At 37.4% G+C, this 13,949-nt stretch overlaps 1 protein-coding gene across 7 annotated transcripts in view; it reads right to left on the bottom strand.

The window, feature by feature from the left end:
* Positions 1-7,963: 7,963 nt before the first annotated feature.
* LOC123870797 (optomotor-blind protein) overlaps positions 7,964-13,949 on the bottom strand; it is a 148,649-nt gene continuing 142,663 nt past the window's right edge. For 6 of the 7 annotated variants that reach the window (XM_045914240.1, XM_045914234.1, XM_045914235.1 and 3 more), the window contains 2 exons: positions 10,397-10,527; positions 7,964-9,953 (listed from right to left, as the gene is read on the bottom strand). In XM_045914240.1, the coding sequence (XP_045770196.1) occupies positions 9,379-9,953; positions 10,397-10,527 (706 nt within the window). In that variant the 3' untranslated portion in view covers positions 7,964-9,378. The remainder of the gene's footprint in view (positions 9,954-10,396; positions 10,528-13,949) is intronic. The other variant, XM_045914233.1, reaches the window with a different exon arrangement.

The following is a 13,949-nucleotide window of genomic DNA, read 5'->3' as shown; positions in this document are numbered from 1 at the left end:
TCTTCTGATGTGCAAACAAAACAATACCAACGATCATTCACGTCAGAAATTCTGCAAAATCACTATTACTGGAACTATCAGCGTACCAACATCTTCACATACGTCTTCACACTCGGTTTCACTATCATCATTAACATTTTTATTTTTTTTAGCCTTTTCCAGTTTTCTTTCTCTGGGCTTTTTGTTTCGAACCTTGTTTAGTTTTCAAAGTTTTCTTTCTAAATTTCTAAATTTATTAAATAAAACTTCAAATTTTCGCATGCAAACACTGTAGAGGGAGACATGAACAACTGGTCATATCTCCCGCACCCGCCATGGTTCAACTCTCCCGCATATACTACTTTGACATTAAATTTTACTCACAGAAAAAACAATCAATCTTAGCAAAAAAATACTTAGCACATGTCAAACTACAGTAATCAGGCAGTTCAATAGTAATAACACACAATACGTAACTCTATAAACACGGTCGCAATCTCAAAAATACATAAATTAATAAAATTTACTCCGTCGTAACAAAAACACTTTTCCGAGCCTGATAGCCAAACAAACCGGCCATTGTAAAAAATGGCGGCGTGCTGGTTATTGGCCTCCCATGCTTTACCAATGACCGTCTTGACGTTTCATTAGCGCGAAATTTAAGCTGAATTTTAAAAGGTGGTTCAACTCTCCCACCTGAGCAAGTCTCCCGGATTTCCCCTACCTACAATATTTGGTAACAAAGGTACTTAATCTGCCTTATAAATTACTAGCCGACGCCCACGGCTTCACCCGCGTGGATTTAGGTTTTTCGAAATCCCGTGGAAACTCTTTGATTTTCCGGGATAAAAAGTAGCCTATGTGCTAATCCAGGATATTATCTATCTCCATTCCAAATTTCAGCCAAATCCGTCTGGTAGTTTTTGCGTGAAGGAGTAACAAACATACACACACACACACACACACACACACACACACACACACACACACACACACACATTCAAACTTTCGGCTTAATAATATTAGTGTGAAGTGTGATAGTGTGATGATTATTCAAAACTTCTATGGCGCTATCCAACTTTCCACACAAGCGCCTTGTTATTACAAAATTATTCAAAAACAAATATATTCCTGTCCCATTAATGTTCACGATAGTACCTTTATTAGGCTTTGTTCCTAAATCAGTTTTATCACGTCTTAAATAAAATAAGAATTTACCTCTAGATCGCCACTGCACCTGTCTACGCATTGTTTCACTTGATTTGTGACGACATAAACCCACACGAGAGAGATGAAACTATGCTTTTTGTGTGGATCCGAGTGGGACGCAAGAGGTTTTAACAATTAATTATAATGGGGCATCGTCTATACCTTGTTAGCGGCCTTTTTCAATTTTCATTCTCACGGAGTGAAATAGTTGAAATAACTTTTCACGCCGTATTCAAGGTGGACATCCTATATCCGAGTTAGGTGAGGTATTTCTTTACTAATCAATGCTCGCGACTTTTCTTGTGTGAGCCGATCAATAAGTAGGTACGTTCAGACTCACTGTAGGTTCCAACTTTACTTACCTACTTTACTAAGTTAGTATCTAGTAGTTTACCTACTTACTTAGCCAACTTAATTAGGGTTCCGTACCTCAAAAGAAAAAAGCAATCCAGGATCACTTTGTTGTGGATTTACATTTAAGTATAAAAATTGCATGGGAACTCTTTGATATTCCGGGATAAAAAGTCAGCTATGTCACTCCACAGGTCTAACTATACGTATGCAAAAAATTACGTCAATCAGTTGCTCCATTGCAACGTGATTGAAGGACAAACCAACACACAATATGAGTAGTGACTCAACAGACTCCTGGCACAGTTTGCAGATTTTTTTTTTTTCACTATAGGTAAGCGCTTGACCACAATCACACCTGATGGTGAGTGATGATGTGGTCTAAGATGGGACGCGTTTACCTAGAAGGTGCCTATTCACTCTACCTACATACACTATTTTATCTATGCCCTGGAGCTTGGTTGTAGGTACGTCGGTTTAGCACACAGTGACCCTGTCTGTGAACTCTGAAGTGAAGTGCCTACATCCAAATAATTTGACCTCCACAGTCCATACCTACCTCATTACACACCCAGACCCCGTTGGATATGAATGGACATAAACCACTCCACTATCTGCGCACTTTATCACTCCGACACCGCGATACAGCGCAGTGCTTACTTACGCTTATCTACTCGTAGCTAACACACTAGCAATGTGCCCTGGCTTCGCACGGGTAGCACAAGGTATCAAGACTTAATTTAAGGTTGTATTTTTAATTATATTTTTGGTGCTGTGAGTTAAATTTAGAAAACAGACAGAAAGCATCGTTAACTTCTTGAGAACAACAAGTCCAAAATGCAAATGTTCTATGCAAATATTAGGGTGTGTTTCCACTGAAGCGAAGCTGTGCGGAGACGTATTTTTCAACCAATCGGATTATTGAGAGATAACTGATAAAATATACAACATACCTAAGTATAACCAGATTAACCTATTGGAAAGATCTCCGCTCTATTCCGCCCCAATAGTAATTAACAGCGTTCGTCAAGAAAACCTGACTTTGGATAAGATTTTTGCGGACTTAAATCGACAGTACCTTAATTCAGCCAACTTGCCTTTACAAATAGGTTACCTAACCTAGTTTCTCGATAAATCCGACTATCAAAGTCAGAACTTATTTATTTCATAAGTACCTATCTCTTATGCAGATGCTACGTCTGTGAAACCAGTGCGGAATGAAGATTCTAGTGAGAAGAGCCGGCAAGAAACTCAGCTGCTTTGCTTGCTCTTATCAAATTAAAAAAGAGTCCTGTGGGCAATTGAAAGTTAACCCGGTTACTTCCACCATCCATTCATCCACTGGTGAAAACCGAATGAAAATCGTTACAGTACTTTCTGGGATTACAGTTACTTTCCGAGATTAGCGTATACAGACAGATAAGTAAACTTCACAGATTCTTTGTTTTTTATTAAGTAGTGAAGTGATAGTGATCTTTCGCGTTGCACCTACAAGTTATCGCCCAGAGAAGAACTAGTTTAGCATACAAACACAGCTAAGTGGGCGAATCGCGAGGCGAAGATCTGATATGACAGGCAATTACGCTTGTACGTGACACCTCTGGAGGATGTTATCTCGTGGTCATCGCGCACAGGCCCCCTGTAGTTGGGAGTCTCTTCAATTACATAAAGCTATGAAGCTTGTTATACAAGTTAGAAAAAAACCGGACAAGTGCGAGCTAAATTCGCGTGGGTCCCGTATATGAGGAACTAGATGATGCCCGTGACTTTGTACGCGTGGATTTATGTTTTTTTTTTAAATCCCGTGGCAACTAAAAATAAAAAGTAGCCTATGTCCATCCCCAGGATGTAAGCTAGGGCTGTACCAAATTTCTTCAAAATCGGTTAAACTGTTGGGCCGTGAAAATGTAGCAGACGGACAGACAGACACACTGTCGCATTTATAATATTAGCACTCAATATTGTGCGTAGTATGGATAAGTACCTACGTACTTATCCATACTACGCACAATATTGAGAAATTCACCATGTTACGTATTTTGAGACCATAGATTTTTTATACGTTTTCCTGTAATCTTTCACACACACTTTTTCTTTCATTCAAATGTATTAGCAAAAAAACTATTCTGTAAAAACTTATGGCTCAGTAGTTTTGGAGATAATCATCTCCAAAACTACGCAATTTTCATCTATTTTCTTAAATAACTTTAAAACTATTTACTTTAAAATAATGAAAACCTTGGGACTGCGACAATAGGTCACAAAACTAACCCTCTCGGAATGAGAAGTGATGGGCAGACTTCACACATCTCTGAGAATATTATGGAGAACTCTTAGACATACAGGTTTCTCACGATGTTTTCCTTCACCGTATAGCAAGTGCATAAAACGCATATAAATCTGAAAGTTATTGGTGCGTGCTCGGGATTGAACCCTCGACCTCCCAAAAAGAAGGCGGACGTCTTAACCACTACGCTATCACGTTTATTATCTGTACTCACTTTTTTTAGAAACTAGATGATTTTTTAATAATCCTGCTTTTTAATACTCACCATTGATACTTACGGAACCCTAAAAAGGTTTTTATTGCCTTCGTGAGTGTCACGGCTGCCCTGCGATTGAAGATTGTAGCTGTACCTATCTCTGCAGCCTTTCGGATAATGTAGGCCTGTGTTCCGCTGTTGGCCTGTTAAGGCGAGTGGTCGTGGCAAAAAGTATATTTGCATGCTACGCTCTTTTAAGGCAGATTGTAGGCGAATACTTGAAGTCATGCAATTAAAAGAATTTAATGAAAAAACTGGTCTCATAAAAGATTTTATCTCCTTGAGAAGATGCCTGTCTATAGAAGGAGGACAGAAAGAAAAGTCATCTACAAGTTTGCTGTAAGTTGGAAATGAAGAGTCTTAATAATTGGCTCGTAATTCCATTTACCTAACAGTTTCTGTATTGTAGGTAGGTACCTATATCTAATTAATATTGTTATCTTTTGTTTAACTCACAACTACGAGTAAGTAGTTAGGTACGTGGGTGTAAAATATCATGATTCGTTATTATTTTGACACTATTCTTGAAATGCAAGGAACCAAAAGCTTCAAATTAAGTTTTGGTTCCTTGTATATCATGGAATTTCGCAAAATAACTCCTGCTTCTATAATTCTGTTCTTGAATACTTAACTACCTTTATCCTAGCCACGACTCTGTCTCCTTTCTTGTTCTTCCTCATTAGACATATGCTTACATATTTTGTGACTTCATTATAATTTTAGAAGTAAGTAAAAGATTAGATTAAATTAGGTATTACATATTCTTTTGTAGTTGTACTTAGTAGTCAATTTGTTTGACAAAGCTTAATTTCGTCAGAGTATCGTGAGTATTCTCCTTAAGTAAAACGAAATGATGGTTCTAGAGATAGCTAAACTTACGAGTGCAAAGGAAAACACACTTTTTACTTGAACGCCCGACGTAATGAGATTAATTTCTTGAGGCTGTAAACTAGCGTGTTGCAGCGTAACAGATCTAATCCTTTAAGCTATCTTAGAATTAATCTAGACTTAATTAACAGTAGGCATTATTTTTATATCTTCATTTGGACCTGGCTATGATTAGATTCAGACGATAATAAATATTGCGATGTTCTTGATTGTGATCCATAGGTACTTACTTTATTATCCATACTAATATTATAAATGCGAAAGTGTGTCTGTATGTCTGTCTGCTACGTTTTCACGGCTCAACCGCTAAACCGATTTTAATGAAATTTGGTACAGAGTTAGCTTACATCCCGGGGACGGACATAGGCTACTTTTTATCCCGGAAAATCAAACAGTTCCCACAGGATCTATAAAAATCTAAATCCACGCGAACAAAGTCGCGGGCATCCTCTAGTTAATATTATAAATGCGTAACTGTGTCTGTCTGCTACGTTTTCACGGCTCAACCGCTAAACCGATTTTAATGAAATTTGGTACAGAGTTAGCTTACATCCCGGGGACGGACATAGGCTACTTTTTATCCCGGAAAATCAAACAGTTCCCACAGGATCTATAAAAATCTAAATCCACGCGAACAAAGTCGCGGGCATCCTCTAGTTAATATTATAAATGCGTAACTGTGTCTGTCTGCTACGTTTTCACGGCTCAACCGCTGAACCGATTTTAATGAAATCTGGTACAGAGTTAGCTTTATCCCGGGGACGGACATAGGCTATTTTTTAGCCCCGGAAAATCAAAGAGTTCCTACGGGATTCTTAAGGGTCTATCCGATTAAACGATTTATATGAGGTGCAGAGGTAGCTTACGCACCGGATATTGACTTCGACAACTTTTTATCCCGGAAATGCAGTTCTCACGGGATTTAAAAAAAATTACTTCTATGACAAACTTATATTAAGTTTGATTGGTTAATATTGAAATGAAAACCAACCTAAAGTTGGTATGGAGCGAGTGACGGGGAGATTACTGTTAATAAAATAATTACCTATGCCTACCTACCTACTTGATTCTGATCAGACACTTGCATTATCTACTGAGATCAAAGTATTCCTTGGTCTTAGGCGTCACTGGACCTCGAGACAAAGTAGGTGATAAGGATTTGATCAGTTGGTGCGTTCCTTGGGTTCATAAATGAAACAATATTTATTGATTTTGTCAATAGATTTATCTATATATTTTAATGAATATTTCTCAATACAGCTGTCAAATTGTTACAGTCTCGTTCGATTTACCAAGCAACATGTTTTTAGTACGTTTCGTAGAAAAATTGCAAATCATCTTATTAAGTTTACTGGTGGTTGCTCAAATCACTGGTCATTTTCAACGGAAACTTCAATTTACATACGACTATTTCCAGTTAAAGTTTTAATGCGCTTAAATTTAATGAATTCCATGGAAAATTATATTCATTTTATAATTATATATTTTGTATTTTAACTAAATATTTATCAACTATATATTACAAAATTTAACTTACAGTTAGATTTTTATCAATCGTTTTTTTTTTTGGGTCCGTTTAGTTGCCCTTTTAGGGAAACATACAAATAGTTAATTTGTTTAGTACTTAACTTACAAAATGACAATCGTTAGTAGATAATAGTACCTAATAATACTTTGTCCACCATATTATTTAATTTATTTTAATTTTAAAAGGACCAACTGAACGGACCCCCTTCACAGCACAATTGACAAAACATATTTTCAAAATATGTCAATTAGTAAACACGTAAATTATAATATACCTTACGAATTGTATTTACAAAATAAAGCGATATTATTTTTATATTTTTATTCTATTACAGTGGGAAAATAAACGATTAGAAAAAAGTTCGATGAAAGAGGCCAACAAAGAAAGCGATAAATGATTTAAAAAAATTAACTATATAAAACATATAATAAACTTTTTAAAACATTTTAAATAATTAGGGATCAGCGATGCAGGACTGACCGAGCGGCCCACTATGCTCCTATTTCTCAAGAACAGTATTCCCACGGATAATTCAAATATCATTTTAACCAATAAGTTCTTAAGTATGAATAATTTTAAATTACAAAAAAAAGAATCTATATGTTTGCTGCCCGCTGCAAGTCGAATTCTGTCTTCAATACCTAGGTACAACTTTTTATAATGAAATATTCATATTATTTTGGAAAAATTGCTCAAATAAGACTGTTCGCAAGTGAAATTTTTCTAAAATGCATTTTTTTACAAAATTATTTAAAGATATTCAAATTATTTGTGGAAAAATTGCCCCAACATGCGAGCGTAGTGAGCCACCAGTTTGCACTCACTCTTCCTTCTAAAAAAATTTAATAGACTACAGGAACTTAAACTAAGTTTCTCAAAATATTTTTCTCGGCCCCTTTCACCGACAAATGATCTATCCTATAACTATTGCAGTGGAGAATCTAACGTGAAAACTATTGTGTCAATGCTACGTATTCGAGTTGACGTCACTTGGTGATACGATCGCAGTTGGATTGCAAATTGTGTAACCTACTTGTTTGTGTAGTGATTTTATAAAATTATTATTAATTAGGTACATATAAATCAAATCTGTATAATATCCATTTAGCCTATCATTGGCACAGCTAAAATATATTTTTTATAAAAAATTAATTTATTTTATAAAAAATTACGTTTTTCCGCCTGAACGTTTCGTATAAATTCGCGCATCGTTCATCCGATTGAGTTGAATTTTGTACATTGTTACAATTATTTTTGTGGGGTATTTCGGGACATATTTTTTAAAGTTAATATATATTTTAATAACCACTATCCAGTTAGTATATAAACTTACAGGATTATATCAAGAAACCAATATTTTCAAATAAAAAAATATGTAATAATATTACACTTTTTAAAATAGATTAGTTGTTGTTTGTGTTTTATTATTTATAAATTTTATTCTGTGAGTAAATATAACTAATAAAACTTTATTAATATAAACTTAATATATTTTACCTGTGTGGATAATAGGCATTAATATTATATTAAACCTTTTAGGTGTCAGGATTAGATAATATTAATTAACATTAGGATATATTACAAGTTAGCTTTTTTAACACTTTCCTACTAAACATAGACATCGACAAATATTGAAATTGTTGCTGTTAATGCAATTAGTATCAAAAATATATATTTGCACTTTAAAAATGGAAGTTAAGATGTTACTTTTTATTTTCGGATGTTGTTCTATTATTGTCTTTACTTTTACTCTATGTTTAGAGAGTAAGCGTTTTACAAAGAAATTAGAAACTGTCCGATGATGTTATTTGTGGAATCGCAATCAAATTGGTATCCAGTATCCACCTATACCTACATAACTTGTTTTTATTGACTTTTTTTCTAAATTCCTCGATTTTATTTATCGTGTGATATTATGTGTTGATCCCACTACCAGCGATCTTCAGTTCTCAGTTCAGAGTTTTTTCCCCACGTTCTTTTTACTTGACGAAGCGGCTATTTGAAGTAGTTAGGTACCTATTTTGATTTGCAAGAGTCATCGCAAGCTAACCAACAAAATTTTCACTAATAAAGTGATAATCAACGAAATCGTAATCAAAATAGTGTTCAAAATTGCGTGTAAGCGAAAATCCACAAGGAATTGTCTCTTGCACACTATTAGGAACTCTATTACAGTTTAGATTTAGTCCATTATCAATTTATAAATGAGAATTGTTCGAGAATTTTGCTGCTCAGTGTACTGACCGTCAGGTTTACCAACAGAACCACAGACAGAACTGTAGAGTGTTAGCAGTGTGACAGTTCCTTCTATTTATGATTACATATGACGTTATTCGACCGAATTCCACGACTAACTTGATTGGATAGTGGAGTGCAGACCATAGATAAAAGAATCTCTTTTATCCATGAGTGCAGACTGTACTCACCGCGTGATCGTCAACCACAAACATTAATGACGTCTAAACAACCATCTAGTGTAAGCTTAACTATTTACAAACATGATCTGAGAGACGACCGGCATATCGAAAAGGTTTTATGATTTTTTTTGCGTCGAACACAAAAAAAGTCATACAATATTGCACGCCAAGAAACGCCAGCAAATAAAATAAGATTTACTATACAGGGACAATGAAGTATCAATAGGTAGTAGTAATGTTGGTCGCCTAGTAAAATATACCCAAATAACGATAAAGGGTAATATTGTTATTTGGTATAGGTACCTAATACATAATGGTTAATTCGATATCCCAACGGCCGTCTCCGAGATTATTACGATCGACCCGAATAGAACTCGACAGAAAAACAAAATAGGAACGATACAAAACGACGCCCCGTGTGAACGAGGCTTGATATAAATACACTCTATATACAAGTGGTCGGTCAGTCCTGAGTCTCGACGTCCAAGCCGTTGACCATGCGCTCGATACTTTTGAGATCGGACGCAGGGGGGGTGGCGGCCGTGGTCGTGGATGTGGGCGCGTCGGGCGGCGTGTCGGCCGACGCCGCTCTCGTGGGCGGCGAGCCCACCCTCGGCCGCGCCGGGGACGAACTGAGGCTTCTCGCTCTCGGAGCGACTTGTTCGAACGCCGATCCCAACCCGGGGAGTGCGTACGGCGCAAACCTGTGCGTCTTACTCAACGAAGGCGCCGGCGCAGGTGCCGGAGGCGCTATGGGAGGAGGCAGCGAGTACTGCTGGAGTAAGGGATGCAGGTTGAACAACAGACCTGGCGGCATTTGGTGGTGCGGGAAGAAAGGTGGCGGGTACAACGAAGGCGGGTAGAGGTACGGCAGAAGGGGGGGTTGGACCGGCGGACCTAAGGACACGTCGGGGGCCGGTGAGGGCCGCGAGGGGCCCGCGGGGGGAGACGGGGGGCGCGCGGGCCCGGAACACGACGAGTCGGAACCGGCTTCGTCTGCGCCAGAGTCAGCACCGCCACCGCTCGAACTGAACCACGCTGTAAAGGAAAACGCTGTATTAGCTTGGAATAAGTACATGGTATACTCGTAACTGATTGATAAGTGCAAAAGCATGGGATTTTCTCAAATAGAATCAAAAAGATCACCTAACTTTGTCACCCAAATGACGATTTTGACTTGACCCATCCCATCGAATTGACGTATCAGTTATCCCATTAAGTAATTCTTTTATTTACTAAGCATAGTGCGCGATCAAGAGATATTCTTGTCGATGTCGAATATTTTAACGAAAAGTTAGCCATCATCACTCAAGGTCTTATCAGCCAGAATGCATAAAGTGCTGGCGGAATTCAACCGTGATGTTGTCCTAATAGTGGTTCTGCTGCTACAACTGCATTGTCTGGGCTTGTAAGTTATAGGGTGTATAATATGTTCATAACTACACTGACAGAGTACTCGTGTTAATGAAGTGTGTACTCACAGCTACTCGTGTGCTGCGTGGCCGGCGGCGGCGGGCTGGAGGGGCCGCCCACGTCCAGCGGGCGCTCGTCGTCGTCCTCGCGCGCGTCCGACCGCGCCGTCAGCAGCGCCTGCCTGCGGTACACGGACAGACTACTCGTGTTAATGAAGTACATCGGGTTCTGAATTCTAGGACCGCAAGGGCCGTTAAATGACCAACGTCAAATGTCCGTCTCGACAAAACTTTATCCTGCGCCAAAATTTCCACATGTATGCGCTAGTATACATATTTCCGCGGTTAAACAAAACCCGTGGACTATTTCAGCTGGTTATTTAACCACCCATGTGTTCCTACCCTTATTCTAAGGCCAAAAACGAAGGTGGTTCGATCTACATTTCACGCGATGATGTGACAAAATAAGTGTGTACCTATAGGTAGAGTGTTTTGTGAGTTTGTGGCTGTGTCGTGAAGACTGCTTTATGATGTTTCAATTACTTTTGATCAAATGAATGGTGGAGCTGGTGTGCTAGAGATGCCCACTCAGTCTTGTTTTGAAGGAATCCATTTTATAGGTGGCCAAACACCAGGAATTGGCAGTGCGTATAAGAAAGGGAAATGCCAAACACTTCCTTCGTAGTAGAGTAGGCTCCTACGATGTGTCTCATCAGACCTCAGCTGTTGTATCCGATTCCCGCGATCTTGAAATGCCTCATTCATTCACGCAGACTATGCCGCAAGTTTTTAGTGGGTATCCTGGCAAATTTTGTGCGGGATTCGTAATTGCATTTTCCCCAGAGAAAAAAGGTTCCTATGATATCTCTACGGATAGCATTTTCGAAAACAAAATTACAATAATTTAACCAAACAAACGAACCTACAAATGATATTAAACGCTTTAAAGCTGGCAGCCCGAACTGAGGGGGTGTCAAACGGTTGACATTTCGGCCTAATGGGCTACGACCCTCGACCGCTAAAGGTTAATCATTTCCTAATGATAGTGCCGAAACCTCGCCCTTTGAGAACGTGTCATGCGAAAATACCTTATTTTCAATGGAAGTTTTTTAACAACGCAATGATCCGTCCGATCTTCCGACGTGCTTAGAAACCTAAATTGGAATAATTCTGTAACGTTGCGATACCAAGGCTAATTTGAGGATATCTTTGTCGTCATTGCTCGTAATTTATTTTAAACAAATTAGCTTTTGTTAGTAATTTTGACCGGATTGAATTGGACTAGGCTGAACTCTGGTCCTAAGAGCTAAGAGCCAATAAGAGAGTTCAGTGGTCCGTAGTGTATTAGACAATCAGATTTTTTAAAAATATCTACGTAGGTATAATTTCATAGCATGACGTAAAGAGACTAAGCAGCTTGAGGTACGAAAAAGTGGTCTTATGAGAAACCATGTCTGTTAGTATACCTAATTGTTATTGATAGATCGAATTGAATAGTGATTTGAATGAAACACTTGTTTGTAGTAAAAAAAAATGGCCTATCACCATTGCACTATTTAGACTAATCGATGAAAAAATATTCATCCAAACTTTGATATGTTTCGAGGCTATAAAGGAAGTAGGTATGTTACCTACATACCAAGAAAGCCGCGAAAAACAATAACCCTGCCTTGTTGTCGCATAGGTTGGGTAAAAACAGCTTTGAATTCAGATTGCTCTCCTTATGACCAGACAATCCACTAACAAGCCAACACTACTTCGCCGCTAACAATAGGGAAATGAGTAGCAATTAATTACCTCGGTAATCTCGTACAACCGGTTGTAAAGTGGCATAAAAAGCGTAAAAAGTGAACAAAGGCATTGTCAGTGGAAAATAGGAAAATTTGTAAAAGTATCCGCTCACCCCAACACCGGCCAATTATTTGCCTTCTGTCGCCCAGTTGAAAAACAAACTCTTTGCCGACCGCATTGTCCTAATCTAGATGCACCATGATTTTTGGAAAATCTTGCTCGTCCTATTTGGTATATTTAGGGTTTCGTACCCAAAGGGTAAAAACGGAGCCCTATCAATGTCACTCTGCTGTATGTCGGTCTGTCTGTCTGTCTATCTGTCCGTCCGCATGTCACAGGTCTCTAACTAAGTAATTAGTAGACTAAAATATGAGTTACAAACCTGAAAGTTTGGTATTTGGTGTAGAACGTTGACCCAAAACAAATATTGAATTAAAAATTCAATGAAATTATATTTCAGGGGGGCTCCCATACGTGAAAAAGGAGCCGAATTTTTATATTTATTTTTTATTGCATGGTAGGCTTGCGCTTGACGACAAAGATGAGGTCCAAGTTGGAGCGCGCTTGCCTATAGAAGACACTTGCCTTGAAGCTAGGTACGAGTACTAAAGTTAAGTATACGTAGCGGGTTATGTTCAAGTAAAAGATCGAACACCTAGGAAGTAGGTACAAATAAATGTTTATTGCGAAGTTAAAACATTTAAAAAATAAGAAGTACCTAAACAACTAAAATTAGAGAAAGAAAGAAAAATGTTAAAAGAAGAAAGAAAATAATTTATTAATCATGATATGGCAATTGGCAACATATAGGTTATAGAATATATAAGTTTTATTAATGTACTAAGTAATATCTTAACCTTTACAGCAAAACCTTAATTCTGTGCGAGAGACAATTATTATTATTTAGTTAATTTTTATCTCATTTCAGTCAAAGGATTTTAAAGAAAAGTACATATTTATCCCAATGAAACCAGTAGGTGTGGTAGACCTAACTGATCCCTAAATACGGTCTTCTCGCGAAACCGACGACGCCCCTGATTATCCGGGGTTCCGTATAAATTCATTTTATTAACTCGTCTCATCGTTGATAGAATTTAATTTGTGGTGCCCCTTACATTGCAGGGTTGGCACTATTTTATTGATTGGGCACTTAACATATTTTTAGGATTTACTTATTTGTAAGGGATATTAATAAATCTATTTAAATAGGTTCAAATAACAATTATTATTATCGATCTCACTGAGGTATAGGTATATTCAAAGAAGGCTAAATTAAATAATTATAAGTTAACTTAGTTGAGTGATTTCGAAGGACTATAACTAGATATAGATATAGACTGTAAATAGATATGTAGATATATTTTAAAGTTAAGTACATGCAATGTTTCTTCCTTGTGATGAGTCATCATCATACTCATAATAATCGTATAACTAAGCTATTGTTTGTACCAATAATAATAATTAATTAGTAACAAACTCTTGATTGTTTAAATGATATGAGAACCGATAAGGTAAATGTTGAAAAACTTTCATTACTTAAGTGATTTTAAGCTGACTCAAGGCTCTTGAGTAAAAACCGAGAATTTCCAAATATTTCGAAGATATCTCAACAAGGCACAATCACGATCTAGCGACAGAGATATCTGACACGTAATTACAGGCCTCCTTATTTGGATGACTATTACCTTATACGGTAAGTTAATATTAAATTACGCTTAATTGCAGTCGTTTTGTGGAAGACCAGAAAAATATTGGGTGCAATTTTTGACGGCTCGTTTATTACATTTTTTTAATTTTCTGATTAAATAATTACTTGAAATACCCGTTTGTA

The sequence above is a fragment of the Maniola jurtina genome, chromosome 13, assembly GCF_905333055.1.
Source record: "Maniola jurtina chromosome 13, ilManJurt1.1, whole genome shotgun sequence".
Lineage (NCBI taxonomy): Eukaryota > Metazoa > Arthropoda > Insecta > Lepidoptera > Nymphalidae > Maniola > Maniola jurtina.
Note: the sequence above shows the minus strand (reverse complement) of the source record. Positions and strands in the feature narration are given on the sequence as shown.